This window comes from Nycticebus coucang, chromosome 16 (genome assembly GCF_027406575.1).
Source record: "Nycticebus coucang isolate mNycCou1 chromosome 16, mNycCou1.pri, whole genome shotgun sequence".
NCBI lineage: Eukaryota > Metazoa > Chordata > Mammalia > Primates > Lorisidae > Nycticebus > Nycticebus coucang.
Window position 1 is genome coordinate 12,205,729 of NC_069795.1, and position 26,631 is coordinate 12,232,359.

Sequence of the window (26,631 nt, forward strand, 5' to 3'; positions counted from 1 at the left end):
CTTAACAAGTGGCCTTGTAAGAGAGAAGCAGAGAGATATTGGAGCCCCAGAAGAGGAGAAATTGATGAGAACATGGATTCAGAGACTGGATTGACAAGGCAAGGGATGCTGACTTTTGGAAGAGGCAATGAATGGATTCTCTTTAGTGCCTCCAAAAACCTTGATGTTAGCCCAGTGAAACTGATCTCAGACTTCTGGAGTCTAAAGCCAGGAGAGAATAAATTTCTGTTGCTGTAAGTTACCAAGATTGTGGCAGTTTGTTACAGCAGCCCTAGAAAAGTGGTGGGATGGAGATTCATTTATTCCTGTACACAAAGTGGTAACTCTCCGGGATTTCAGATTTATGGGGAGATCCCCTTTACGCCCCACCTTGGAAGATCCCTGGACTCTGTCTGCTGTCTCCCATGAAGGGCTAAAATGTCACAGAGTTTACCAAATGTCCTCAAAGTGAAAGGTGGCACGTGATTAACTTCTCTAGTTTTTGGTGCCTGAATATTCCTTCCTTGCTTGCAAGGATACCTTTGGAAAGGTGTTTTTGAAACATTACATGTCTGTCACTAACATGGCTGGGATCTTACAGGCCAGATGACAGAGGCATCCCCTTACTACGTATCACACGAGACAGACGCATGAGAAGTCTTCATCATTGAAGAGCTGGTTGAGAGAGAAACTGAGTTATTAGGATGGTGAATGTGTAGGAGGACTTGTTTTCAGCACTTGGTCAATTCCCATGGTGGCAGGAGCTGGGTGGGGTGTGCACAGAGCCAAGGCAGCAGACAGTTGGATTTCTTGGTGTAAGCAGAGTCCTTGGTTGCTGAGCCACCTCCAGGGCCAGCCCCAAACACGAAGTCCCGGGGTCTTCCCCAGCAGGGTGTGGCAGCAGCTTGGGCATCAGCTCCTGACCCCAGTGACCTGTACCATCTTTTTCCCTCTACTTCTCATTCTTGGTAGGGGGGCTGTTTGCCCTCAGCTTCCAGCCAGACAATCTTGGGCTGTAACTCTTATCCCGAAGACCTTCAAGAGCCCCACTGTGTGTTGACTCCTTCTACTGGCAAACTACAGACCTTGACATAGAGCAAGGTCTCCTTCCTGCCCTCCTCCTGCACCTGATGTGGTGGGTTTTTAGGACTGGGAGATCCGTGTCCACTCTATTTAGCTTTCTGAGGCCAGCTCAGGGTTTTAGTTGCAAATATCAGAAGCAGACTCTGGATGACACAAACAAAAAAGAAATTTCTTAACAGAAAAGATTACAGAATCTCAGGAAGGATCGGAGGAACAGCTTTGGGAGACATGGGGCAGGAACAATGTCCCTACTAGACTTGGCCTGGTGGGAACGTCACTGCTGCACCTGCAAGCCACCCCACCCTCCAGGCCACTGGACACTTTTGCCAGGCCCCCAGCCTGTGCTGCTGGGCCCTGTAACTTAGCAGGAAGAGGGAGCTGGGGAAATGAGCATTTTGAGCCCCTTACAAGGCAGAGGGGTCACACGTATAAGATGGAAGATTCCTTAAATGTATGAAGGGCATTTAGATGCAAGGCGGGCAGGAAGAATGAGGCGGGTCCACTGCAGGGACGGGGTGGCTCCTTTTCTTCTCTTCCAAACCTGAGGCATCCACGGGCAGGAGAACTTAGGACAGCTCTCCCATCACCCCTATGGTCAGGAAGGAAGAGCTTAATTGGGCAAGAATTTCTCTCTTATCCTAATAGCCCCAGACCAGAGTCAGAACCGAAAATATGATGATCATTCTCTCTCAAGATGTTACTGAAAAGAATGTAAAATACTGAACTATAAAATGAATGTAAGGAAATCCCAACAAACTTCTGATTTCTTCCTCCCATGATCCTTCCTGTTTAAAAAGGTCAAATGATTTCAACATAGTGTTTTTCCTGTTTTGGGATCTGGGATGGTTCACTTCATTGGATGATCTGGCACAGAGGAAGGGATGTGTATTGCTGTGTATTGCTGGCCTGGATATGTGGAGGTAAGTGGTCCCCGGGAAATGATATCGTTGGTGAGAGTAGCTGCCGTTTACTGAGTGCCTATTTTGTGCTGGCACTGGGTTGGGCATTTTTTATGTAGTGTCTCAAATCTTTTAGTCTTTTTGTTCCCACATGTCGATGAACAAACTGAGAGATCAAGCTAGCAAGTATCTGAGTTGGAATTCAAAACTCAGCACCCTTCTATTCCTTGAAGCTTTTGAGACTGAGGGCTCCTACATGACTTTGGGATGTCATAGCTAGCACAGCGCCTGGTTGGTAACGGTCAGGGCCTAGGACATACCTGCTGAAAGAATGAACATTAGAAGGGCAAACTAGAGCCTGTTCCATATCTACCAGTTACACATATGCAGGACCATTACACACAGATTCAATAGAGAATGAAACTTTAATAGAACACCAGTAGTATACATATAAAACATACATAGGTAGGAAAATAAATGCAGTCAAAGTATTACAGAGAATACAAAAAGTCTGTGTTCTGTGCAGCATGGTGCTAATCACTTTTGAATTGAGGTGATCACCTTTTCTGATCAGTCTATTGGTATCTGGTAGAATTTTACAGCATTTCTATTAAAAAAAAAAAACCTGCTCCTGGATGACAAGTATCCCCATGTTTATTCCTCCTTTTAAATACATCCATTTCTCACTATTAAAAAGTGGTCCTAATTTAGGGAGCTTAAGAGGCTGAAAATGACATTCTCAGTGGACAACTTTTTTGTTTTTTGAGACAGAGTCTCACTATGTTGCTCTCAGTAGAGTGCCGTGGCATCACAACTCACAGCAACCTCAAACTTTTGGGCTTAAGGAATTCTCTTGCCTCAGCCTCCCAAGTAGCTGTGACTACAGGCGCCCGCCACAACACCTGGCTATTTTTTGTTGGAGTTGTCATTGTTGTTTAGCTGGCCTGGGTCGGGTTTGAACCCGCTAGCCTCAATATATGTGGGTGGTGCCGTAACCACTGTGCTATGGGCGTCAAGCCTCAGTGGTCAATTTTTTAAAGAAAACTGTTAAACAAGAAAAGAAAATTGTTCAGACCTTTATAAAGAAGTAAGTCCCCAAGGTGGAGTGTTTTTGCCAAGTGAGCCTCAACAGTCTGGCTCCTTGGTGGTTTACACAAGCCTGGGGACTAGGAGTTATAGAAGTGGGGTTGGCTCAGGGGGTCTTCAGCCTTGTCTGTGGCTTTGATCACTGGCTGAGGTGGCTGTGAGGAGTAGGGGTCATCGTGCCCAGCCAAGTTTCCGCCTCAGAGATGAGCTCTAGGGTCCCTCCTCAGAGAGTGTCCTGAAGCTGCAGCTGACACCAGGGTTCTGCTTGCTGCTTTCAGAGTCTTCTACAATGACACTTAGTTTGTCAAAAACCTCATTCTCATCAGACAGTGGGAAGGAGAAAAACAGAAGTGTGCTATGATGAGGGTGGCCCAAAAACTGTGGGGGAAGAAAAAAGGATCATTTACTATCAAATTCTCCCATTTCTTTTAAGTTCTTTTTTTTTTTTTCCCCAGAACTGGCTGGAAAAATCTATCTTAAAAATGTTACAATAACAGTATATTGGTTTCTCAAAAAATTACCAAGAGAAATATCATATTGTCTTGCAATTCTGCTCATGCGTATAAACTCCAAAGAACTGAAAGCAGGGTATTGAAGAGATGTTTGTACACTGATGGTCATAGCAGCATTTTTCATGATAACCAAAAGGATGGATGCTACTCAAGTGTCCTTCCACAGATGGAAGGATGAGCGATCTATACACACAACAATATTATCAGCCTTAAAAAGGAGGGAAATTATGACCCGGACGACAGCATGGATGAACTCTAAAGACATTGTGCTCAGGGAACCAAGCCAGTCACAAAATGACACTACTGTAGGACCATTGTGCTTCTACGTGGGACCAGAATACTTGAATTGACTGAGACAGACAGTAGAATGGTGGTTGCAAGGGGCTGGGGGGAGGGGAACAGGGAGTTATTGTTTAATGCACAGAGAATTTCAGTTTTGGAAGATGAATACAGTTCTGGAGACGCACGGTGCTGATGGCTGCATAGCCAGGTGAATGTCCCCCATGCCCCTGGTAGGTACTCTGACATGGGCAAGGCATGTTATGCTATGTGCATTGTCCCACAATTAGAAAACTATGTGACAATAAACATGCAACTCACTTTCTAAGTGATCACAGGCCATCCTCTGATAGTCCTCTTTTAGACCAGAAGGGAGATTTTTTTTTTTAACCTAAGTATGACACCGTGGGGTTGACACAGCTTGGGCGCCATTTCCTCTAGGAAGCAGGGATGGTCCAGGCCCTGGATAAATGTGTCTCTCCCCTGCATCCTCGGGCTAAGTTAGGGGCCCTCTTTGGTGCTCCTCAGCATTCTATGTATCCCTTGATTTCAGCCCTTAGCTTTGCACGTCCAGTACAGTGGCTAAGAGCCACGTGTGGCTACCCACCATATGAAATGTGGTTAGTTTGCGTCAATGTGCTGTCAGGGTAAACTATGTACTAGATTCCAAAGACTTTGTATGAAAAAGAGAATGGGAAACATCTCAAATATCTAATAAAATATTGACTACATGTTGAAATGGTATTCTAGATATACTGGGTTACATAAAATACAGGGTGGACGTAGAGTTCACATGCAATTTAAATAGTAAACTAATTTATGGGACTTTATGTCTACCCTGTATATTATTAATGTTAATTTTGCCTTTCTTTTGACTTTTAAAAAATGTGGCTACTAGCAAATGTGGCTTGTGATATGTTTTATCAGACAGTGCTGCCTGGGTTTATCTGCTGGCCACCGACTCTTGACAGTTTGTATCTCCCACAGATGGGGCTAGGGACGGGTGGGAACCAGAGCCCAGTCATTTTTGCCCCTCCACAGCTTTGAATATGCAGATGCTCATCTGTATTTCCTGAAATCCCTGCTGCTTGGTCATTCTCCATTCTTCATCTTCCCAGACCCACCAGAGCTCCCAATCTTCATGATTACATGGGGGAATATTCCTTAAAGCTTTGCATTGTTAACTCTTCCCCTCCACAGGGAACCCTTCCTGGTATACTTTCCACCCTCAGCCTTTTGATATGACTTTTTTCTTTTTGAGACTCACTCTGTTGCCCAGGCTAGAGTGCTCTGGTGTCAGCCTACCTCACTGTAACCTCCCACCACCAACCCAGCTAATTTTGTATTTTTAGACTTTTTTAGTAGAGATAGTCTTGCTTTGCTTAGGCTGCTCTCAAACTCCTGGTCTCAATCTTCCTTGTCTCGGCCTTGCAGAGTGCTAGGATTACAGGCGTGAGCCACTGCACCTGGCCCCTTTTGATATGACATATTTGAGGCCAAGGGCAGCTGCACTACCTTCTGGTGTGGACTTGTCAGGATTTCTCCTCCTGGGTCTTGGGCAGCTGATGGAGCAAGGGGGTCAATGTCCAGAACTCTGCTGTGCCGGGGAGGAAGTGGGGAAAGGGGAACCTCTCTAAACCTCAGATCCAGTGATTCATGAGAATGGGTTGGAAGCTACCCTGGGTACTCCTTGGATGGGGGAGGAGAGGACACAGGAAGATGCACTGAATCTAAAGAATGTGAACATCAGCCTGAGTCCGCTGGTTGGACACACACATGCACACACATGCACATGCGTGCACACAACTCAAGAGCTCAGTGTTGGAGAAACCTCCCCACTACTTTTCCAACTCAAATTCTCCATCCCCAGCAAAACTCCCTGAAGTTTGAATGATTCTGGGAGGTGTGGTTAATGGATTCTCTATCAGGGGTCCTCAAACTATGGCCCACGGGCCACATGAGGCGGTGTGATTGTATTTGTTTCCGTTTTGTTTTTTTTTACTTCAAAATAAGATATGTGCAGTGTGCATAGGAATTTGTTCATAGTTTTTCTTTTAAACTATAGTCCGGCCCTACAACGGTCTGAGGGACAGTGAACTGGCCCCCTGTTTAAAAAGTTTGAGGACCCCTGCACTGGAGAATCTGACGATGTGAGGCCCCCAAACTGCTCCGCCTTCGCCAGCTGCCTCACTTGCCTCCCCCCACTTCCTTCTCCACCCCCCTCAATTCTCAGCTGCTGCAGGGGCCGGCTTCATCAGCCTTGGAGGCACGAGCTCCTGCCAACAGGCCCCTTTACTGTTCGCCCCATCTTCCCTTTCCTGACAAACCAGTCTCTTTGATGGCGAAGCCAGAAGTAAAACCAGCAGGTGACCAGTTTTGTTTCCTCTGGGCTCTCAGTTAACAGAACACCTCTGCACAGCCCTCTTCCTGCTGTAGCTGTGGCTTCTCAAAAGCTCAGGGAGCCCGTGGCCTTCTAATTTCAAAGTAGTTCTTTTTTAAGCAGCAGAGGCTGGAAAAGCTCCATCTTTGGCTGCACCCCTTTCACATCCAGCATTCAGATCCAGTCAAGAGACTGCACTTAAGGACCCCAAAGGGGATTCACAGTTCCTTCTGGTGCTGCAATCTTGCTGGCTCTGCTTTTAGAAGGTTCTAGCTGCTCTCAAACCCTTGCCTACAGTCATGTGCCCACTTTCTATTAGAGTGGATGCTGTGCTGTGCTGCCCAGGTCCCCTTCACGTGGGGGTGCTTGTTCCCCCACCTCCCAGGAATGCTGGCGGCTGAAATGGCTTGCAGCTGAGTCTCTTTCTAGGACGTCCCTTCACCTTGGCCAGGGTTCCAAGTCCTTCCTGGAGGTGGCTGTACAGGCTGAGTGTTTGGAATACATCAGTAGGACCAGAGGCACAAGAAGTGGCAAGGCATTGGTGAGGGACACGCAACGCGGAGTGGGAAACACCCTGTGCGACTCTGGGACCTGCCCCGTCAGTGATGCTTGAGGGTTCCCAGGGAGGGGGGCATGCCAGGACATCCCCTCTAAAGGACCAGTTACTATGTCTCTCCCCTCCCACCACCGAGAAGGAAGAACTCTGCTTTGTGGGCCTCTCTGGGCTCTGGAGGCAGCGTGCTCCCTAGAAAGGAAGGCTGCTCCAAGGTGTTTGCCAAGTGCCGCAGAAGGCTGCCAGCTCTGACAGGCCCCTGAGCAGGAAAGGGCCCTGCGGAAGGCAAGCAGCCCCACCCACACCTCGAGATGGGTGCCTTCTCTACCAGTGACAACACACTAACAGCACAGATCTCTGAAGCGTTTGCAGTGGGAAGGGACGCTGGGTAGTGTTCATCACACAGGTGCTACTGTCCCAGGGCCAGGCAGGGCCCCCGTGCTGGATAATTAGACCCTGTTTGAAGACCAGCACCTGAAATGCTATGGAAACTGAGGATTAATAGAGCCTTTGGCCCCAGGATGCCAGGTGATCATGGAGCCCAAAGGCCTGCCAGAACTAGCAGGTCCTGAGACGAGGCCAGAGGCTGCCTGTCAGCAATACCCACGCTGTACCAGCGCCTCTGTCTCTGCTCACACCATGGCCACACAGGGGGATGGGTTGTTAGGACCAGCTGAAAAAGGAAAAGGCCAGCCCCCTTTTATAGGGATGTCTGCAGAGTATGTGGGTGCAAACCAAAGATGTCCCTCTGCTGCGTGTCAGCCTGTGTAGGTGGAAAGCACCCTGACAGGCAGAGCTTCAGGCCCTGTGGCTGGTCATCCCCTTTGTGCAAAAACAAAAGCGGCTGAAGATCAGGCTAACCATGGGGATCAAGGTCAGGCTGGTGGTCAGGGTCCTAGCAGAAGGAAGACTGGAAGGCCAGGGATGATGATGTGTGGGGATGAACTGTGCGGAAGGAGCCTCGGGAGCAGCTGCAAGTGTGAGATCTCCACGTACACGGAAAGGGCACCAGCAAGCGGCCAGGGCACCACAGCCATTTGGGGCACGACGTGCCATTCACATCCCACAGGGCCTGTCAGCACCACTGAGTCGCAGCATTTGTTTCACTGGCAGAGGAGCCTGTTATGGTTGAACTGTGTCACTACAAAATTCCTCTGCCTCAACCGAGGCTCACGTCTGAAATCCCAGCACTCTGGGAGGCCGAGGCAGGAGGATTGCTTGAATTCAGGAGTTCCAGAGCAGCTTGAACAAGAGTGAGACTTTGTCTTTACTAAAAATAGAAAAATTGACCAGATGTTGTGGTGGGTGTCTATAGTCACAGCTACTTGGGAGGCTGAGGCAGGAAGATTTCTTGAGACCAAGGGTTTGAGATTGTTGTGAGCTATGATGCCATGGCACTCTACCCAGGGCAAGAGAGTGAGACTCTGTCTCAAGAAAAATAAACAAACAAAAACCAAACAACCCCCACCCCCAAAAAACAACCCCTACCAAAATTCCTTGGTTGCAGTCCTAACCCCCACACCTCAGATTGTAACTGCATTTGGGGGCAGGGTTGTTGCAGGTTGTTAAGTTAGAAGGAGGCCATACTGCAGCTGGTGGGCTCTTCGAAGGGGCACTTTAGACACAGACACACATGGGAGAGGGCTGTGGGACTAAAGCGGAGATGGAGGTGATGCTTCTATAAGCCTAGAACAGGAGTGAGGGGAGGCTTGGCCCTCATAGCTCTCAGGAGGAGCCAACCCTGGGGGGTCCTTGATCTTGGACTTCTGGCCTCCAGCATTGTGAGGTGGTACTTTTGTGCTATTTGATAGCCAGTTTGTGGAATTTTATTATGCAAGCCCTAACAAACTACTACAGGCCCTATAAAACGTCAAGTCAGACCCAAGGCCTCACTGATGGCAAGGGCAGACAGGAGTGGACACATGACCTTGGGACCCAGCCTGTACTGCCCAGGAACTGCCAGCCCAGGAGGACGAGGCAGTGGCCTGTTGACAGTGTAGGCAAAGTGCCAGCTTGGTGGTGACACTTGGTGAGGCTGGGGCACTGTCCTCCCCAGCAGGCAGAATGCATGCGAGCAGGAAGGCCCTGTCCACTGCACTTCCGGTGACCTGCTTGGGAAAGTGGTGCCCGCCTGCCACCCTGCCCAGGAGACTTTAGGTTCCATGAGTCTCCAGCAGGGATCAGCAAAGTATGGCATGTGAGGCAAGAATGGTTTGAGTTTTCTTCAGTGAGTACATTTAGATGGTTAAGCAAGTATACATCATTTCGCTATTACCTCTCGGCTGGTCTGGAGGGTTCCCAGGATGGGTACCTTTCCATTAGGGGACATAGTACGAGGCCTGTGGCTGCCACCTCCTTATGCCAAGAGACCAGCCAGCAAGGAAAGGAGGCATCACAGTGACCACCAGAAGAGGTGAGGCCACCACTCCATGGCGGACACCCTGAGCCCCTGGGGTGCCCCAGCAGACTCCCCTGGCGAACTCTGATGGCAGATGGTCAAGGACGGTGGCCACTGCCTGAGATGGGCCTAGTGCCCAGAGGCTCAGTCCTCTCAGGGTTGGGGGCAGGGTCACCCAATCAGGTCGGTGGCCTATGCCAGCGGAGGCCATGGAGGGGACAGAGGGGACAGCAGAGGAAGGAGACCACAAATGTTACCTGTGGTCCTGGAACCAGCTGCAGTGGTGGGTGCTGGAGTTTGTTCCCCTGATCTTCCTCTTGCTACCTTCCCTGGGGAAGAGACCAACTCAAATCCTGGAGAAGCTGTTCCCAGTGGATCCAAGGGGAACCAGGGGTGGACTGCAGTGGACTCTCTAGTGTGCCACCAACCTGTACCTCCATCTTGAGACACTCATCCTCTTAGCTGCCAGGACCACAGGCCACTGATGTCTCATGCCACATCCTAGGTTAGGCCCCCTTTTTTGGGTAGCCCACATCCAGCGCATGGCCCATGTGGAGTTCACAGGCCCACCCCTCTTGCTCTAGCTTGGGATATCTCTAAAGGGCCACCCCAGCTCACAAGCCTCCATAGGATTGGCTGAGGCTGTTCTCTCTCTGTCTTATCCTGCTACCTTCACTCCCTTAGAGGTATTATTCCCAAAGGTATTACTACCCTTCAATTATTAATTGATTGATTGAGACAGAGTCTCACTCTGTTGCCCTGGGTAGAGTGCTGTGGTATCATAGCTTACAGCAACCTCAAACTCTTGAACTCATGATCCTCTTGCCTCAGCCTTCCAACCAGCTGGGACTACAGGCATCCACCACTACGCCAGTTAGGTTTTCTATTTTTAGTAGAGTAAGGGTCTCATTCTCGCTCAGGTTGGTTTTGAACTGCTGAGCTCGAGCACCTGCCTCAGCCTCCCAGAGTGCTGAGATTATAGGTATGAGCCACTGCACCCTCTTTAAGCCTTCAAACAGTTTTTTTTAAAGATTAAAACAATTTTCTTAAGAGATGGGATCTCACTATGTTGCCCAGGCTGGCCTCAAACTCCTGAGCTCCAGTGATCCTCCCACCTCATCCTTCCAAGTAGCTGGGACCACAAGTACATGTCACTGTGGCTGGATCCCACTAAGCCCTTTGAATCCAAATCTCCATCCCAGAGTCTATTTCTTGGGAAATGAGACCACAGATAGGTGTTTTGGGGGTCTGGGCGTGGCATATTTTCAAGTGTCAGTGTGTAACAGTCTTCAGTCCTATCATCATCAGCCAGGTTCATCCTTTCTTTTCCCCAAGGCTTTAAAAAAATCGCCATTCTGGGGTGGCGCCTGTGGCTCAGTGAGTAGGGCGCCAGCCCCATATACCGAAGGTAGAGGGTTCAGACCCGGCCTCGGCCAAAACTGCAACCAAAAAATAGCCGGGTGTTGTGGCGGGCGCCTGTAGTCCCAGCTGCTCGGGAGGCTGAGGCAAGAGAATCACTTAAGCCCAGGAGCTGGAGGTTGCTGTGAGCTGTGTGAGGCCACGGCACTCTACCGAGGGCAGTACAGTGAGACTCTGTCTCTACAAAAAAAAAAAAAAAAAAAAAAAAAAAATCGCCATTCTGAAGTGTAGGAAACATTATCTCGGAATTTCAGTCACTCTCAGATACTCTAAAACTGAAAATGCACCTCCCTGTCCTCCCGTTCCCTCCCTCTGACTATCTGTTGGCACTTAGACTAGAGTTTTCTCTACCCTAACCGCTGCTTTTCCCCCTCCTGCCCCAGAACCATCACCTTCATTCCCCCAAGGATGTGCCTGGGGCTCTGGGCAGTGAAGGTGGAGACAGGCAGTGTCCAGGCTGCAGGGATGTCTTCTGCTCCAGACTTTTGTGTCTTTCCTTAAGGAACAGCAGTTCCTTGACACACATGAAAGATGTCTGTCATTCTCCCAGAAAATGTGCTGTCAGCAATTAGGAGGCCCTGACTTAAAAAAAAAAACAACAAAACTTTTTCCAGTCAGGGTTTTGGAAGTGACATCTCATTCCATCCTACTCACCTCTTTCAGGTGCTGCGGGAGGGAGTTCCCAGGGGAGAAGGCGTACTTTGTCTTCTTGTAAATGCACCAGAGCAGAGCAAAACAGCCCAGGAGCACCAGGACGGCCACAAAGACACACCCGATGAGTACCAAGGCGACCATCCAGGAGGGGACCGTCTCTGTCAGGGACAACAGTGTGTGTCATACTCTTATCCCAAGTTGGGTCACAGTGATCCCGAGGTCATTTTGACTACCACAGTCCAATGACAATCCCTGAGAACAGGGCCCATGCATTCATCTTGGAAGATGTCTCAGAAACACAGCAGCTGGCTGGAGGGCCAGAGGTTCTCCAAGAGTTTCACCTGTCCGATCTTCTTCCGAGTCTAGTTCTGGCATTATTACTGATAGCTATAAAAGAGATAAACAAGAATTCTGCTTTTCTTTCTCCATTTGCAGGGTGACAATGAGCCATCCTGTTCTGGATACACCTCTTCTTCCCTGAAGCAGCAAATGGACTCCTCCCTGCCTGAGCCCTAGTTAACCCAGGCAGCAACGTGTTTCATACCGAGAACTACATGCTGGCACGAAAGACTCCATCAAAACCCCTGGACTAAGAGACCTGACCAAGCTCCAGCATGGCTTCCAGCAGCCTGAGGCCACAGTCCTGGGATGACACAGCCCCCTTGAGTTCCTGTCTAGAAAAACTCAAGGTTGCCCCAAGAACTTAACCATTTGTTCTCTCTGACACCTGACGATAGGCCCCGACCTCTTTTTCTGAGAGCATTTTCTAGAAAGGGCTTACAACTGTGACTCCTTCTTCTGTTTTTCTGAGACATAAATGTGTCCCCTAAAACTCAGGAGTGTCTTTCTCAAGGACCTGGGAACCATTCCTTTGAAGTTATCAGGAAGGACAGGGCCTGTGCCTCCCTGTCTCTGTGTGGGGGGAGAAGCCCAACCTTGATAAATGTCTTTACAGACACAGGTGGCCTAATGGCATTGACCAACCTCCTACCTAATTTTTGTAATTTTCTCACTCCCCTGACTCTCCTTGTGTCCCCGCTTGCGCCCCTCACCCTGGGTCCTTGCTCCCCTTGTTTGGCACCTGGCCTCTTCTCCTGGGGCTCCCCTGGCCGCCTAACCTCCCTGTGCCCAACCAGCACCACCCTCCCAAGCAAAGCCCACGCCTTTGAGGCTGAGGGGGCTGAGAGAACGAACCCTACCCATTAGCAGCATGTCAGTTTCTGTTCACAGAAATAACCAGTGTCCAGACCAATTGGCAACTACCTCTGCCTCTCTTCCTCCTCTCCCCCTGCCTGCCTCTTTTAGGAAACACCAAGTGGGCTGGCACTCGCTAGACACTGCAGTCTGCTGTATGTGAAGGACTGTGTTAGACCCTGGCATTTTTATTTTACAAAGGGCTCTGAAACAAATGGCACCTGCTGAGGCCAGTGGCAAGGTTTCCAGGCTCTCCCTTCCTGCATGAGTCTGCAGGAGGAAAGACTTTGGGGCAGAGGGGCAGCAGGGTGCAAACCCCACTGGGTGGTCTCAGGAGGACCTATGAGCCTCGCCCCAGGCAGCCTGAAAGGGCAGAATGGCATAGCGAGGGCAGCTCATAGCTCATGGACTCAGACATTAGCCGGCCAGACAGAAAAGGTCCATCAATTCCTTTGATTTAAGGGTTCTGGGCTGCCTCAGAAGGGAATGTCCCCTATCCTAGCATGAAGCCCATCAGCCAGGGCTGGGGGAGACCCCACCGCTTGATACATATTTCCAACCTGGTTGGAGCTTGGGCCAGATGCAATGGTGCTTAAGAAGCCACCTGGCCCTGAAGTCTGTGAAGCTGCTGACAGCACCCAGGGCAGAGTCCCAGGCTACACATCTCATGACTCACCGTCATCAGTTGTTTGCTCACAGACAGGCTCACTCCACTGGCCGGTTTTGTTGCGATCAGGAAGAAACCCTTGAACTTGAACACAGTAAGTTGTCCATGGTTCTAGGTATCTGAGGACCTCAAAGTCATACTGAGGAGTGATCTGGAACTAGTGATGGAGACAAAAATAAGAACATGACTCAGCTGTGAAAGGTCACCACCTTTTTTTTTTTTGTAGAGACAGAGTCTCACTGTACTGCCCTCGGGTAGAGTGCCGTGGCATCACACGGCTCACAGCAACCTCTAACTCTTGGGCTTACACGATTCTCTTGCCTCAGTCTCCCGAGTAGCTGGGACTACAGGTGCCCGCCACAACGCCCGGCTATTTTTTTGTTGCAGTTTGGCCGGGGCCGGGTTTGAACCTGCCACCCTCGGCATATGGGGCCGGCGCCCTACTCACTGAGCCACAGGCGCCGCCCTTTTCTTTCTTTTTTTTTTCACACGAGTTATAATCTCTGCTTCAGATTTAAAATAAGAAGGAGCAGGTGCTCCTTCCAGTTCATTTCAGGGGACCATGACACTCTTCCAAGGAGTGCGGCAAGGACTAACTGTGAGGCCGATAAAGTCTCCTATTTCCCAAATTCTTTAGCTTAAGTGACACATAAACCATTTGGCTTCTTTTTAAATTTAATTTTATTTTTTTGCCCTCAGTAGAGTGCCATAGCATCACAGCTCACAGCTCACAGCAACTTCAAATTCTTGGGCTTAAGCAATTCTCTTGTCTGCCTGTCACAACACCCGGCTATTTTTTGTTGTAGTTGTCGTTGTTTTTAGCAGGCCTAGGTTGGGTTCAAACCTGCCTGCCTCAGTATATGTGGCCAGCACCCTAACCACTGAGGTATGGATGCCAATCCGCTGCTTCTTTCTTGCTCACTTTGTCGCCCTCAGGGGAGTGCTGTGACATCATAGCTCACAGCAACCTCCAGCTCTTGGGCTTAGGCGAGTCTCTTGCCTCCGCCTCCCGAATAGCCGGGACTACAGGCACCTGCCACAATGCCCGGTTATTTTTTGTTATGGTTTGGCCAGGGCTGGGTTTGAACCTGCCACCCTCAGTACATGGGACTGGCACCTCACTGAGCCACAGGCGCCACCCTGCTTCTTCTTCTTTTTTTTTTTTTAAAAGATAAATCAGTTTTAATGGGTTGAAATGTTTTCCAAAAAATTCTTACATTGGACCCCTAACCCTCCTGTGAATGTTGACTTATTTGGAGAGCAGATCCTTATAGAAGTCATCAAGTTCAAAGGAGGTTATTATGATGGGAGAGGAGGAATGCCATGTGAAGATGAAGGCAGAGATTGGGTAATGTTTTTATAAGCCAAAGAACGCCAAAGATTGTCAGCAACTACCAGAAGGAAGGGAAGGCACAGAACAAATTTGTACCTGTCACCTTTAGAAGGAGCTCTGCAGACACCTGGACCTTGGACTTTCAGCCTCCAAAACTGTTAGACAATAAATTTCTATTGCTTAAGGCCCCTAGTCTGTGCTACTTTGTTATAGCATCCCTGGCAAATGAGTATACCACTCATATGCAGGAAGTCAATGTGGTTTTCTAAGTTAAGAGCACATTTTGATCTCTGGCTGCCTGGGGTTCTCCTGACTCGCTTCTCCGCTTGTGCACCTGTGTAGCCTCTCCCGGATGCCTGACCTCGCCTGAGGGCACACACCACAGCCTGCCTCTGCCCTGGGGGCTGGCAGCACCGACTCATCTTAGTTTAATTTGCCTGTAAGATACCATAATTAATGATATATTTCTGAATTTGAGAAGCCAAAATAGTTCTTGGCAAAATAAAGGGAATTAATAAGATTACAAAGTGAGTACACTGGTTATTTTTCTTTGGGGGTAGGGCTGTTGACAGCTTTTCTGTGGCCTTTCACTGTGTGAGAAGCTAAGTGCACAGAAGTCAATAATGGGATTAGATCTAGTGAATATATGAAGAGTATGGTATAACCTCTAAATTAAAAAATCAAAACCAAACCAATTCAAACAAGCCCACCCTGGCTTTCATTTCTAGAAGTCTAATGCTTCCAAAACCTTACCATCAATTTTTTCAAAGATTAAACACAGAGGCCAACCAATCAGCGGCAAGCAGGCAGAGTGGGGCGCAGCTGGGAAAGGACTCCCTCAACCGCATCTGGGACTTTTTCACTTCGGGGCAACTTCTGGTTTTGTCTTTTCACTTTCTCCCAACAAGAAGGAAGAATTTCCAAAAGCCCTTCATGCTATTTGTTTAAGGACCAAATCTGGCACTGTCTTGGGAACATCTGTGTTCTAGAAGGGAGCCATACAAACCGTTAGCGGTGACACTGCAGCCACCATGAGAGGCCGTGCAGCAGGCGGCCTTTCTGAAGGCTGCCACACAACTGAGCTGAAGTGAGAGGGCCTATGCGTCAGGAGATGCCTGTGCTGTGGGCATAGTCTAGATAAGAAGCTAAATATAAAACAGGGTGTGCTCTTCCACCTGGGCAGCAGGCACACAGCCATGGTGACCACAGAACTGGATTTTTTTTTTTAGACAAGGTCTTGCTCTGTTGCTCAGGCTGGAGTGCAATGGTGTCATTATAACTCCTTGTAGCCTCACTCAAATGATCCTCCTGCCTCAGCCTCCCAAGTACTGCGACTTTAGGTGCCTGCCATTTGCTTGGCTATCTTTTTTCATTTTTGTATAGGTGGAGTCTCACTATGTTTCCTATGCTGGTTTCAAATTCCTGTTCTCAAAGGATCCTCCTACCTCGGCCTCCTAAAGTGTGGGGATTACAGGTGTGAGACCAGGGATAGATCTTCAATTGGAGTTTGCTACTAACCCTGGAGAGGAGTAATCTGCTCTTGGCTTTATACCCCAGAGCTTAGCAGAAATACCTGCATTTAATAAGTTTTAAATGTTAAAACTTAATTGTCAGTGTGTTTGTATGTATATTAAGAGGAAGTCCTTAAGGGGACTGGTGACCTTATAAAAGTGGGATGAAGGGTGCATCTTACAAGGGCATATGTGAAACTTAGTACATGTGGAATGTAAATGTCTTAGCACAATAACTAAGAAAATGCCAGGAAGGCTATGTTAACCAGTGTGATGAAAATATGTCAAATGGTCTATGAAACTAATGTATGGTGCCCCATGATCACATTAATGTACCCAGTTATGATTTAATAATAAAAAAAAAGAAGTGAGATGAAGGAGCCTTTTGCCCCTTTTGCCCTTGGCCTTCCACTGTCTTGGAAGCACAGGGAGCCAGCGGTCACCAGATGCTGAATCTGCTGGCATTTGATCTTGGACTTCCTAGTCTATAGAACTGTGAGAAATAAATTCCTATTGTTTATAAATTACCCAGTCTATGGTATTTTGTTATAGCAGCAGGAATGGACATTGAGTTATTTAGTGGAGCATTTTTTGGGGAAAAAAATTAACTTGTGTTTTAGGTTACACAGTGATCTGTATCAATTTAATTACATCATTCCTGAGACGATAAACATGTGTGTTTCCCTCATCCCAAACTCATTGAGAATTAAGTGATAAAATCAACATTTAATGTGGAAGAGGTAACAAGTATGTAATATAACTTACATAACATATATGTAAGTCAGTTCAGGCCCACAGCTCAGAAGCACTAAGGTATAAGAATAAAACTTGACCAAGGATGCATGCAAATTGCCATAACGTGTCTACAAAAGGAAGGAAACCTCATGAATTGGCCATTTACATTATTCCAGGCAATGGGGCAAGTTTATACTTTTTATTATGTCATTAAATTAATACCCCAACAATCCTATAAAGTAAGCGTTTATCCACATTTTATTATACCCCTTTTGCAGACCCAAGAAAGCTGAGGTCAAGAACATGATCAGAACCACACAGTGGCAGGGGCAATATTTTAATCAGGTCTTTTGACTCCAAGCCCATGTTTTTTTTAAAGGACTTGTCCTCCAAAGAAGGAAGCAACAGAGAAAATGAGGTCAGAAAGGTAAAATGTGACACTGTCCATCCAGCATCCAGGGGCAGAGAAGCCTCAGCTATGGACTTGGGTGATCTATGGTAAGTGCCGGGTGTAGGGTTGATGCCATGAGGCAGCATATAGTTTTCAGCTAAATGCTGATCACCCAATTCAGCTGACTCCAAGTTCCCCCAACAACTCTGACTCAGCTCTGTCTTCTCCTACAACTTCCCTTTAGGGAAGGAAAAATCTGCTCTCACTGCCAGACTTTACCCTGAAAGTCTGCCATATGCATTTATTTCTCTGGGGGGTTGGAAAGCTTGAGCCAGAGGTACCAGTCATCCTTAATCTGGAAGCCTCTGGCTCTCAGAGGATCAGGCCTTGGACTGTGAGGTGTTGACACCTTGTAGGACCCTGCCTGGAGGGCCTCCTGGCCTTCTCCGTTAACATGGCCTCAGATTGGAACTTCAGCAAAGGGGCTTACTTACACTTGAAATGTAATTAGCCAAACTTACTTTTTCATCAGTACCATTTTTCCAGTATTGCACATTATAAGCCCATGAGTCATAAATATTCTTCATGGTCCACGTTTCAGGTTCGTTCTCAATTTGGGGGGCTGAGAAACGCATGTGTAAAGAATCAGCATGCATTTCTACATGCATTCCAGGAGGCCCAATGACAGCTAAGTAGGAGAACAGAGCAAAATCACAATCAGAAATCACATTTTTTTAAATTTATTTTTTATTTATTTATTTATTTTTGTAGAGACAGAGTCTCACTTTATGGCCCTCGGTAGAGTGCCGTGGCCTCACATAGCTCACAGCAACCTCTAATTCCTGGGCTTAAGCGATTCTCTTGCCTCAGCCTCCCAAGTAGCTGGAACTACAGGGGCCCGCCACAATGCCCGGCTATTTTTTAGTTGCAGTTAAGCCTGGGCTGGGTTTGAACCCGCCACCCTCCGTATATGGGGCCGGCGCCCTACCAACTGAGCCACAGGCGCTGCCCCAGAAATCACATTTTAAAAACTTCATTTCACCACTGATTTTTCACAGCGATGCAGAACAATTACTCCACTGAAGTACGCTGCTTTCTGATATACCATTGCTACGACACTGATGGATGTGGCTAAGGAGAATAGTTGCATTTTGTTTCTTTCAAAAAAAAACCTGATAACCGTTGTCTTTATTAATCAAGTATTCATTTTGTTTACTGTGACTTCTGATATATTTAAAATTTGGGGCTCAGCACTCATAGCTCAGTGAGTAGGGCGCCAGCCACATACACCGAAGCTGGCGGGTTAGAGCCCGGCCCAGGCCCGCTAAACAACAATGACAACTACAACAAAAAAATAGCCAGGCGTTGTGGCGGGTGCCTACAGACCCAGCTACTTGAGAGGCTGAGGCAAGAGACTCACTTAAGCCCAAGAGTTGGAAGTTGCTATGAGAGCTGTGACGCCACTGCATTCTACCCAGGGTGACATAGTGAGACTCTGTCTCAAAAAAAAAAAAAATTTTTTTTTTACTACATTATTTTGCATTTTCCGTAAAAATTGCTTAAAAAAAATTTTTTTTTTTTGGAGGCAGAGTCTTACTTTGTCACCCTCGGTAGAGTGCCACGGCATCGTGGCTCACAACCTCAAACTCGTGGGAGATTCTCTTGCCTCAGCCTCCCCAGTAGCTGGAATTACAGATGCCTGCCACAATGCCTCACTACTTTTTTAGAGACAGGGTCTCACTCTTGTTCAGGCTGGTCTCGTAACTCTTGAACTCCAGGGATCCTCCCACCTCTCGGCCTCTCGGAGTTCTGGGATTACAGGCATGAGCCACCGTGTCCAGAGCAAATTTTTTTTTTTTTTTTTTGTAGAGACAGAGTCTCACTTTATGGCCCTCGGTAGAGTGCCGTGGCCTCACTCACACAGCTCACAGCAACCTCTAACTCTTGGGCTTAAGCGATTCTCTTGCCTCAGCCTCCCGAGTAGCTGGGACTACAAGGCACCCGCCACAACGCCCGGCTATTTTTTGGTTGCAGTTTGGCAGGGGCCGGGTTTGAACCCGCCACCCTCGGTATATGGGGCCGGCGCCTTACCGACTGAGCCATAGGGGCCAGCCCCAGAGCAAATTTTATATTTTATATATGTTCATCTCATGACCTCTGGCGGGTCCCCATGACACTCCAGGTCCTGGGAATGTTCTTTTTAATGCCTACCAGCCACACCCAACCTATCTGCCACCAGCTGCCTCCCTCCCTTCTGTCCTTTGTTCTGGGGTGAGCTGTCTGTCTGCATCGGTCTTTCTATGTGCACACGTGCCTTTACTCCTTTGCCTATTGCGTTACACTTCTTAAAGTCAAATTCCAAATTGACGTGCTCCCAGAAAATTTCCCACACGAATCTCTCCAGTTCTTCTCCTTAACAGTGCTGGCTGTCCCAACTCCTTCATTCTTCAAGGCACTGAAGCTTATTACAATTACATTTAATTACTGTGTTGATGATACTATGGTTACCCTTTCCATCTGTCCCAAGGAATTCTTTAAGGCCACAGCCCTCTCTATTAAACTCACTAAGCTGGTCGTACAAGGCCATCTGCTTGTGGGCACTCAGAGCCTGCTCGTTGATGGACCAACCAACGTGCAAAAAGCCAAAGCAAAAGGACAAAATCACAACATGGGAAAAAGGAAACAGAATGACTTACTGTCATCCACAGGACAGAAGGTGATGTTTACCCAGTCTGAATGCTCATCTGCAAATTCGGCTCTGACTCTCAAGGTGTGGTCCCCATACTTGGAAAGACTTGAGAAATCACATTCCGTCGAGGCAGCTCTTGTGCATACATCTTGGAATTTCCTATAACTACGCAATCAGAGAGAAAAATAAATCCTAAGACTTATGATTTATTCCCGTCTCCCTGAGGCTGACTGGTGCTTGCTTTATTCCACCTGTTGCTGATGACTAACAGAAAATAATGGGGAAAAAAAGCAAATTCTTTTTTTAAAATTGCATATTAATATGAGGGTATGAATGATTAGGTTACAATGTTTGTGTTTGTTAGGTGAGCTCCCTGCTGCTGTAGTGGTGTCCTGAACCCAAGAGAGAGACCTTATATACATTGTGCCCATGAGGTGGGAGCACACCAATCCTCCCCTTCTTCCCTCTCTCCTCCCTCCTCCCCCCCCAACTTGAATTAAATTGACTTTTTCTCTTGTGTGGACCTGTATTAGTTTGTCTACGGGCTTCATGTTAGTATTGAGTACACTAGATACTTGTAAAGCAAATTCTTAATCCTCAATTTTGATGAACAGCACACATAACTCTATATTAGCATTTTCCAAACTGTACTGCATGGAAACTTACTGATCCTTGAGATATCATAAAGCAGTTTGAAAATAATCTATCCCCTGGTTAAATAATTTGAAGAAAAAACCAGGTTAAATATAAAAATAGGTGTCTTTAAAAAAGAACTTTTCACAGACTTCAACATAACTCATTGTGGCCTTGAACTCCTGGGCTCAAGTAATCCTTCCTCCTCAGCTCCCAAGCAGCTAAGACTACGGGTATATTCCACCATGCCTGGCTAATTTAAACATCATTTTTCTTTTCTTTTCTCTCTTTTTTTTTTTTTTGAAATGGGGTTTTGCTATGTTACTGAGTCTGATCTTGAGCTCCTAGTCTTAAGCAATCCTCCTGCCTCGCCTCCTGAGTGGCTAGGATTACAGGCATGAGCAACCATGCCTAGTTGGCTTCAAAGCCTTAAAGGATAGGCTGGCTCTCTTGTTTGGGGCTAATGCAGCTGGTGAGTTTAAGCTGAAGCAATGTTTACTCACTATTCTGAAAATCCTGGGGCCTTTAAGAATTATGCCAAATCTATTTTGTCTGTATTCTATAATTAGAACAACAAAGTTTGCATGACAGGATGTCTGTTACCATGATTTACTGACTATTTTAAGCTAACTGTTGGGACCTACTGTTCAGGAAAAAAGATTCCTTTCACAATACGACTGCTCATTGACAATGCAGCTGGTCACCTAAGAATTCTGAGGGAGGTGTATGAGGACATTAATGTTATTATGCCTGCCAATTCAACATCCACTCTGCAGCCCATGAACCAAGCGGTAGTTTCTACTTTCAAGCCTTATTATTTAAGAAATATATTTTGTAAGGCTACAGCTTCCCTGGATAGCGATTCCTCTGACAAATCTGGGTGGCTGATGGAAAACCTTCTGGAAAAGATTCACCATTCTAGATGCCATTAAGAACATCTGTGTTTCATTCAAGGCCAAAATATTAACATGAACAGGAATTTGGAAGAAGTTGATTCCAACCAACACAGATGACTTTCAGTTGTTCAAGACTTCAGTGGAGAAAGCTACTATAGATGTGGTGGGAATATAGAGAGAACAAGAATTTGAAGCGGAGCCTGAAGATAATGTGGACGACTGAACCGCTGTAATCTCGTGCTAAAACTTCAGTGGAGGTGGAGTTGTTTTTTTATGGAGGAGCAAAGAAAGTGGTTTCTGGAGATGGAATTTACTTCTGGTGAAGATGCTGTGGACATTATTGAAATGACAACAGAGGATTTAGGACATTACATAAACTGAGTTGACAGAGCAGTGGCAGGTTTTGAGAGGACTGATTTCAACTTGAAAGATGTTCTACTGTAGGTAAAATGTTATCCAACATCCTTGCATACAACAGAGAAATCTTTCATGAACATGAAGTGTCACTGATAGGGTAAACTCTACTGTTGCCTTATTTTAAGAAATTAATTTATTGCAGCAGCCAACAGCTATCAATGCTGAGGCAAGACCCTCCACCAGCAAAAAGATTGCAACTTGCTGAAGGCTCAGATGATCATGAACATTTTGCAGCAATAAATTAATTTTAAATTAGGGTACATATTAATATGTATGTATTGTAGACAACGTTATTGCATACTTAATAGACAGCAAAATATGGTAAACACAACTTTTATATGTACTGGGAAACCAAAAAATTCATGTGGCTTGTTTTACTGCAATATTTACTTTATTGCACGGGTCTGGAACCCAACCTGTGATATCTCCGAGGTATGCCTATACACAAATACCACTGTGTGACAACTGCCTACAGTGTCTAATACAGTAATAAGCCATATAGATTTGTATACAATACATCCCCTGAAGAGCTGCCATTCCTGCCCACCCTTCCCCCAGTGCACTCATAACAGAGTTTGTGCTATGCAATTGCTCAGGCTAAATTCTAAACAAAACTGTTATGGAGCCACATAAGAACTAATCCGATCTTTTGTGATCAAAAGTCTTCCCCAATGGGCGGTGCCTGTGGCTCAAAGGAGTAGGCGCCAGCCCCATATACTGGAGGTTGCAGGTTCAAACCCAGCCTCTGCCAAAAACTGCAAAAAAAAAAGGTCTTCCCCAACAACAACATTCCCAGCACATGTTTTTTTTTTCTCCAGCATGTGCCATGCTCAGTCTAGGGTTCCATGTGAAGGAAACCTGGAACCCAGGTGTGGACTCTTGGTTAATAATCACCTCCTGCCCTTCCACCTTCATGAAGTCACCGAAGAAAGGCACAGAACACACACACACAAAATTCAGGGGATATAGAAAAAGAGAGAAGTTAATCTTCCAGTGAAATTTCCATGGCTATCCAAATTGAACAAGAAAACACAGAAATGCAATGATAAAACCAGTCAGTACTAGAAAATGTACCTCAGGCAAAAAATAAACTGTAGATGACCTTTTTTTTTTGAAGACAGAGTCTTACTCTGTCGCCCCGGGTAGAGTGACATGGTGTTATCGTAGCTCACAGCAACCTCAAACTCTTGGGCTCAGATGATCCTTCTGCCTCAGCCTCCCGAGTAGTTGGGCCTACAGGTGCCCACCCTGATACCCTACTATATTTTCTATTTTTAGTAGAGATGGGGTCTCGCTCTAGCTCAGGCAGGTCTCGAACTCCTGAGCTCCAGCAAGCCTCCTGTCTTGGCCTCCCAGAGTACTAGGATTACAGGCATGAGCCACCACACCTGGCCAGAATGACCCTTCTTTTTTTTTTTTGGCCGGGGCTGGGTTTGAACCCACCACCTCCAGCATATGGGACCAGCGCCCTACCCCTTTGAGCCACAGGTGCCGCCCCAGAATGACCCTTCTTAAATTCATGGTACAACTGACAAAACTGGACCATGGCCTGTAGATTAGATAAAACGAATTGTATCGACACTAAAGTTCCTTTTTAACTGTGCCATGTGATGTGAAAGACTGTCCTTGTCCTTACGCAATCCACACTGAAATATGAGGAAACAAAGGACATGACGTATGAGAGAGAAAATGTGGCAAAGGTTAAAATTCGGTTAATTTGGTTGGAGGCTATCAGGAAATTCTTTGTATCATACTTGAAATTTTAACATTTCAAAGTTTGAAATTACTTTGAACTAAAAAGTAAAAAAACCCCAACAATATACAGGCAAGGAATATCTTATTCATCTTTCTCTACTTCTTCACTGATTTAACAAACCTTGAAGATTTTTGTACAATGTCAGCCAGGTGGGTGAGAGTGTGCGATTAAGAGGATTTGAGACCGAATTTCCTTCCACCTCTCTGGAGGGTTTATTGATCTGCATATACCGCTGAGATGATCAGTTAGGGCAGTGGTTCTCAACCTTCCTAGTGCTGCGACCCTTTAATACAGTTCCTCATGTTGTGGTGACTCACAACCATAAAATCATTTTCGTTGCTACCTCATAACTGTAATTTTGCTACTGTTATGAATGGTAATGTAATTATCTGATATGCAGGATGTATTTAGGCGACCCCTATGAAAGGGTCATTCGACCCCCAAAAGGGTCGTGACCACAGGTTGAGAACTGCTGAGTTAGGGTGACATTCACCTTTCCTTAAAGGTGAGGAAATAAAAGGAAATCTTTTATTTCTTTAAAAATAAAAGATTAATGTCCTTCACAGAGCCTGCTGTTGTCGAATGGAGTTTTTTTACGGCCAGTAGCTATCTTACTTTCAATTTCGGGAGGTGGTCGCAGAGTCACTGAGCACTCACTATGCAGATTATGTGCACCCCACCCCACTGGGTGTACTATTATAATCCACGAGAGGTGGGCAGGAGGAACTTGTATACCTTAGTTTCTTGGATAGCTTCCATTTACACATCCTTACTTCTTCTGCTCTAATCTGGAGATGACAGCAGTAGGGTTTCTTTGTTAAACATGTCAACTGTGACAAACTGACTAGGTTCTACATGGCAGGAGGCTACGCCTGGCTGATTACATCTTACATATGCACCATCACAACAAGAAAACCTGAAAAAGAAAAGGTGACTGCAAGAATTTTCCAGACAGAAGAAGGCCAGCAGGGAGGCTTCCCCAGGGCTATCATAGTCACATGGTGACAGCATTCAGCCCAAGGCCACCTCCTCTGGTGCCTTCCTACCAAAGGCAAGGCCAGACTCACCTTTGGTACTGAGCTGTGAAAGTCAGATTCCCTTTGGGAAAAGCAGGTGACTTCCACTGTAGAATGTTCTTGAAATTAACTGAATTCATTCTGACATTTTCAGGAGGTGGCACCATTCCCAATGCTGTAAACATAAAGTAATAAATATTACAACTTTTTCTTCAAAAAGGTAGTCCATGAAAATGACCACAACCAACACTTGGTTCTCCCTGATACCACCTGGTTGAGGGAGGGACCGAGGGGGAGGGGGAAGTTAGCTGTGTTGAGAAATCTGAATTTTATTTGAATAGCCATGAGAAGAAATTTGGAAGGAGGCACCCAGAGTGAGGTGGGGACAGATGCAGGGGAGAGGATTTGGGTGGTAGTAGAAAGGTATGAGGTAGGGTGCAGTAGATAGATTTTTGGTATAAAGGAAAACCTCTGTAGGTTGACACACCCAAGGGACTGGTCAACACAGGGAGGTGTCACCATAGGAACTAGGCCTACTGTACTGATACACACATGTGGTGCATGTCCAGTCAACTTACAGATGTGGTCCGTGTAGGGAGGTGATCAACTATGGAGGTTCCACTCTATTGCCAGAAGTGTAAACTCTAGACTTCCTGACACATTTGATGTAGAAAAGTCAAGATTAATGTCCACGTCTGGCTTATGAACCAGGTGGCCCGACTGGGACTGGGACAGGTTATATTAGGTTGGAGATGAAGGACAGAATCAAGCAGGAATGACAGTGCCACAGCTGGAGGAGGTCTCACAGAAGACAGATCTAGGCCAGAGACAGAAATGTTTTATTTTATTTTATTTTTTTTTTGGCCGGGGCTAGGTTTGAATCTGCCACCTCCGGCATATGGGACCGGCGCCCTACTCCTTGAGCCACAGGCGCCGCCCGACAGAAATGTTTTATAATAAAAAATTCTAAACGTACACAGAAGTAGAGAGGAACGTACACCTATCACCCATCCAGTGGCAATGGGATTAGAGAGTTACGGCCTGCGCTTCCCGCCAGGGTTCTGCTGAAATCCCCCCTCAGGCGAAGGAGAGACCGGGGCGCGGGCACCACCTCAGCCCCTCGGGGAGGTGGTGGAGCAGGAGGACCCCGAGCAGAAACAGCCTGCGAGGCAGGAGGGAAAACAGCGCACGTTCCCCAAGGCCAGGGGAGAGATCTTCAGAAAGGAAGGAGGGGCCCCCGTGATGCGGAACCTGAGCCGTTTAGAGGAGAGAAAAGGTTTCACTGGATTTAGAACTTAGAAACCACAGATCCGGGCCGCTGAGGGGAGAATTTAGATTTCAGGGTGCTGAGGCCTAAACGGGAAGGTGTGGGAAAATGGAGTCTCCCCGTCGGGTTTACAGTCCAGAAGGTCTGGAACTGGGCTGGGGCTGTCTACTTTCCTCCTGGTAGGGTCCGGGTCCCCAGGGTTCGCGGCCGATTCTGCGTCTGAATCTCCTGCCCAGATGCCCTGGCAGCCCGACCCGGGACTTGGCCACTTTCCAGGCGTCCAGGGGGGGCGATCAGGTTTCCCACGCGCGCCCCTCCCCGCGGGCGCCCGTCCCCGCAGCCCCTCACCTGACACCAGCAGGCAGCCACCCAGCCACCTCGCCAGGTTCCGCGCCATGGCTTCCGGGAGCCGGGGGGGCGGGGCGGCAGGGCCCCGCCCCCGCCCTGGCCCCGCCCCGGCCCGGGTGTCCCCGCCCTGGCCCCGGGTGTCCCGGTTCCCCACCCGTGCTCCCCCCGCGCACCCCGCATCTCCCGCAGTCCTGTGCGTGAAGCAGGCGCCAGGCCAGGCGACCAGGAGGACAACGGGGCCTCAAGTTCAATAAACACATTAAAATACCACTCTAGGGGGGAGATTTGGATGATGGAGTCATGGGCGGTGGCAGATTTTCTTCATATAGCTCAGCAGGCCCCAGGTTTTCTCCTGCCAACGGGCACGCCCTCTCGATTTCCTCTCCGCGCTTAGGGTACCTAAAAGCACCCCACCAGCAAACCCGGTTTGAGTGGGTCTTGTTTACCCTTCCTCAGGGACAAACACAGAACTAGGTCGTGCATTTTGCAATATCTAGTTTCACCAGACTGCTGAGAAAGCGTTAAATTCCTCTTTT

General features: G+C 47.4%; 1 protein-coding gene across 3 annotated transcripts; it reads right to left on the minus strand.

Moving 5' to 3' along the window:
* Positions 1-2,367: 2,367 nt before the first annotated feature.
* Positions 2,368-26,176, minus strand: IL10RB (interleukin 10 receptor subunit beta). Of its 3 annotated transcripts, XM_053564821.1 has the most exons (8): positions 26,096-26,176; positions 24,532-24,655; positions 19,770-19,927; positions 17,595-17,761; positions 13,113-13,260; positions 11,243-11,400; positions 10,981-11,102; positions 3,347-3,425 (listed from the first exon to the last, which is right to left on the minus strand). In XM_053564821.1, the coding sequence occupies exons 1-7, from the start codon at positions 26,142-26,144 to the stop codon at positions 10,983-10,985; spliced, it is 924 nt and encodes a 307-aa protein (XP_053420796.1). In that variant the 5' UTR covers positions 26,145-26,176; the 3' UTR covers positions 3,347-3,425; positions 10,981-10,982. The 3 variants fall into 3 exon arrangements, with proteins under 3 accessions (XP_053420793.1, XP_053420796.1, XP_053420795.1); XM_053564818.1 differs by lacking the exon at positions 10,981-11,102 and having other exon boundaries at positions 2,368-3,425; XM_053564820.1 differs by lacking the exon at positions 3,347-3,425 and having other exon boundaries at positions 10,810-11,102.
* Positions 26,177-26,631: the final 455 nt, after the last annotated feature.